We start from the raw sequence: 3,974 nt of genomic DNA on the forward strand, positions 1-3,974 counted from the left end.
CACCTGGCAGTTGCCCGCGGGCGCCGTCTTGGGAGGCCCCGCCGCCTCCCTGCGCAGAGTCCGTCTCGGGCGACAAGTGAGGAGACTGGCGAAGGCAGATTTCCCCTTAGTTCTCGACTTTTTCTTTAACTTTTTCTGGTTCTTGAGTGGGATGCCCAGCTCTTCCATGATGGCGTTGAAGGAGAGGCACTGGGGAGGCAGAGGACAGAGGTCAGTTAACCGGCTCCCGTCCCGCTGCCCAGGCACGTGCGACACCAGGTCACACCTGCCACTGCCCACGCCTCCGCCAGCCCAGCTCCCGCCTCTCCCACGTGGGGAAACTGAGGCAGCAAGGCAGCAGGCGAAGTGGGAGTTTCATTTGCAGACGCAGTGACACAGACCACCCGGCGGCTCTCAGAGCGGACAGTGTGCCCCGCCCGAGCTGAGAGGAGAGCTGAGCCCCTGCCCCTGAGGTGACCCAGGCCCGGACCCTTGGGGGACGCCGGAGAGAGTGGGCAAACCTTCGCTGCACCAAGGCTCTGCCTTTTCCCCCATGAGCCTCGCTCTGTTCCTAAAATACAATCCAATTCTTGGTGACTTTCCTTTCTGATCAAGAAAAAGAAGGAAAGCACCATTTAAAATTGTTTTCTGCGGAAAACACATAGAGACCGGCCAGCAGCACTGAAGGGGCGGAGGGTGGGATGGAAGCGAATGTGTGCGTGAGCGACACGGGAGACAGTGGTGATCGCGGACGCACGTGGATGCAGAGGGCGCGTGTCCATGGGTTTCACCACGCTGTTCGCATGCACAGTGGGTGGAGGGCAAACAGACAGGACCCCGGTCCTCTCTCCCAGCCTCGAGGTCTCTGACACATTCCTGCCTGGAGGGATTTCATTAAAGGAGGATTGTTTTGTTGATATTACTCTTTGTTTTAAGAACATTTTTATTGATGTCAGAGAGAAAAGGAGAGGGAGAGAGAGAGAAACATCAGTGATGAGAGAGAATCATGGATCGGCTGCCTCCTGCATGCCCCACACTGGGGATCAGGTCTACAACCTGGGCATGTGCCCTGACTGGGAATCAAACCCTGACCTCCTGGTTCATGGGTCAAAGCTCAACCCCTGAGCCACGCGGCTGAGCTGTTTTCATCAACATTACTCTTAAAACACCCTCTGAGAAGGTCAGAGCCTTGCTCCTGTTCACAGGCTCACAGTGTGGATCTGGCTGATGTCACGTGGCAGCCGGCACCCAGCAAGCCCTCCGGGCGCGAGGCCTGAGAGGAGGCTCGGTGTTCTGTGTGTGTAAAGCACAACACGCCCAGTGTGCCCCCTGCACATCCATGTGCGACATGTGCTTTTGCAAAGCTGCACCCCATTCGGTTCCACAAAAGAGTTGATATTGGCAACGCCTGCCTCTGCTTTCTCGCCCTGTTCTCTCCCAGGGAGTGAAGCCATGCAGCCCGCCGGGGAGCCAGAGAAGCGAGCGAGGGCACAATGCTCAGAAGAGATTGTTCCCCTATGAGTGGGAGCAGCTCTGTCCTGTGAGTGGGTGTTTCTGGGATGTCTGATGTGAGTGGGTGTCCCTGGGACCATGGCTGGTGTGAGTGGGTGTCCCTGGGATCGTGGCAGGTGTGAGTGGGTGTCCCTGGGACCGTGGCTGGTGTGAGGGGGTGTCCCCGGGACCGTGGCTGGTGTGAGTGGGTGTCCCTGGGATGACTGGTGTGAGTGGGTGTACCCGGGACTGTGGCTGGTGTGAGTGGGTGTCCCCGGGACCGTGGGTGGTGTGAGTGGGTGTCCCCAGGACCGTGGGTGGTGTGAGGGGGTGTCCCTGCGACCGTGGGTGGTGTGAGTGGGTGTCCCCGGGACCGTGGGTGGTGTGAGTGGGTGTCCCCAGGACCGTGGGTGGTGTGAGGGGGTGTCCCTGCGACCGTGGGTGGTGTGAGTGGGTGTCCCCGGGACTGTGGCCAACCGAGCCCTGCTGTCCAGGGAAGGGCGACCAGCCGGCCTCCCTGTGACACCAGAGGCTCCGTTTCATCTCGTGGTCACAGTTTGAACCTTTAAGATCTGAGTGTGTGTGAGTCTCTGTCCTATAATCCACCTGACGAGTGAAGAGGGTTGGAATGGAAAGAGCGTTGTTACCGAGTCAGAATGGAGACGGGGCCCCTGGGGTGTGGGATCAGCAGGACCTGAGGGAGGGAGAGGGAGTGAGAGAAAGATGAAGCCCATCCCACAGAACCAGCACTTTGTTGTCACGCTTTGCACAGTTGAACGTCTGAATCTACTTTTTCAGGAAACAGCGGCTTAGTTTTAAGGCATGAAGATGGGACTGAGGGACACGGGTGGGAGAACAGATCCTGCAAACACGCCCCGCGGAGCCCCCGCCCTCAGGCATTTCCACAAGCCGTGCCCTCGGTCTCCAGCGTTGAACAGAGTGTGTGCGCTTTGCCCTCCTGGGGACGGGGACGGGACAGGGAGAGACAGTCGCTTACGCTCCACGGATATGAAGAGCATCGTGACACCGATTAGGAGGGGAATTCCACCGCGAGCACCTTTCTTTCTAAACCGATTACACAGTGTGAACGATGGTGTGTCCGCATGCTCTCGCCTCTCGAGCTGATCTGCCACCTTCTACATCCTGGACGGAGCGGTCCCTGAGCGGAGCGGCCGATGGGTTTGCTTACACGGAGTCCGTGCAGCACACACAAAGCCTTGCAGGCAGAGGAAAGGAGGAGACGGAGAAACACGAATACGCCAGAAGCTACGATGAGCGCGCGGATGACATCACGCGTGAGCCACACAGCAAAGCGTGACACAGGCATCCACCAACAGGACGCCTCGAGAGTGAGTTGAAGGTTAAACCAGGCCGGCTCCCCCTTTACGGAAAGACAGTCTCCCTAGGAGGCCCAGGACGGGCTCAGGGCTCTTGCAGCCGCCTGGAGATTGGGGGCACGTTTTCCTGATGAAGCCTGTTATCCTCGCCCCCCACCACCCCCCTGCTGGCTCGGGGAGCTGCTAGGGAGCTCCCGTGAAAGGGAAGTGAGATAGACTGAGATTTGGCAGGAATGGCCACCACGTTTGCAGAGCCCGGGCCCAGTGGGGGGCTGGAGCCCCGTTCAGAATTATTAAGGGTTCGAAGGCGTGACAGCCGAGGGTCAAGCCAGCCCCACATTTCATCAGCACCTTTGACTCCGCAGGGGCCCCGTACCCCGCGAGGCCGCAGCTTGTTTACTCTCGTCTGTTTGTGAAGGAACCATCGTAACCACAATCGTCCTCCCAGAGGCCTGTAAGCTCCTGGTGTGATTTCCATCAAAAATAACAATCATAGGAAACCATGGCTGACGGTTGAACCAACCTTCATCCTAACTGCGATTTGGAAAATAGTGTCCTACACGTTTTATCGCCATTCGGGCGGCTCATCGTGCTCCTGGCCGAGGAAATACACAGTGTGCTGTCCTTTCCGATCAGACCTCGAGGGGTCCACGCTCAGGTCGGAGACACCGTGTTTGTACCTTTACATAAATCGCTTTGCACGACCGCGTGGCTCAGCATGGGCGCTAAGGGAGGCACTGCTTCCCCCCAAGACCGGCTTTATTCCGTCCTCGCTCATCTGAGGAGCAGGTCTCCACTGCGGAAGCGACGGAGCCTGCATTTCTTCCCTTCGCTCGGAGAAGCGCTCACTGGATGCCACCTGCACGGCTGCCCTCGTCCCCTCGTCCACGTCCACGGCAGAGGAAGGTCAGCAGCCCTGCCAGGGACTCGGCAGATCTTTGCTCTAACTCAGCCATGGCGCTCTGGGCATCGAAGCCCACAGACCATTACGGAAAGGGGCGAGCGCCCCCAGGTCCCCCAACTTGCTACGGTAACCCAGACCACATGCGCCCAGGCCCGGGAGCAGGGGCTCACCTGCTGGGCGTCGCTGCTCCCACGGGACGTGTACAGGAACTCGCCCACGGCCACGAACACCGACAGCACCAGGCCGGCCCCCAGCACCAGGAA

The 3,974-nt window shown here is 59.1% G+C and overlaps 1 protein-coding gene across 1 annotated transcript in view; it reads right to left on the bottom strand.

The window, feature by feature from the left end:
- GRIK1 (glutamate ionotropic receptor kainate type subunit 1) overlaps positions 1-3,974 on the bottom strand; it is a 74,444-nt gene that overhangs the window by 6,944 nt on the left and 63,526 nt on the right. Inside the window, exons 15-16 of the mRNA XM_015564137.1 lie at positions 3,882-3,972; positions 4-189 (exon numbers count right to left, since the gene is read on the bottom strand). Coding sequence (XP_015419623.1) covers positions 4-189; positions 3,882-3,972 — 277 coding nt within the window. The remainder of the gene's footprint in view (positions 1-3; positions 190-3,881; positions 3,973-3,974) is intronic.

The sequence above is a fragment of the Myotis davidii genome, unplaced genomic scaffold, assembly GCF_000327345.1.
Source record: "Myotis davidii unplaced genomic scaffold, ASM32734v1 scaffold552, whole genome shotgun sequence".
NCBI lineage: Eukaryota > Metazoa > Chordata > Mammalia > Chiroptera > Vespertilionidae > Myotis > Myotis davidii.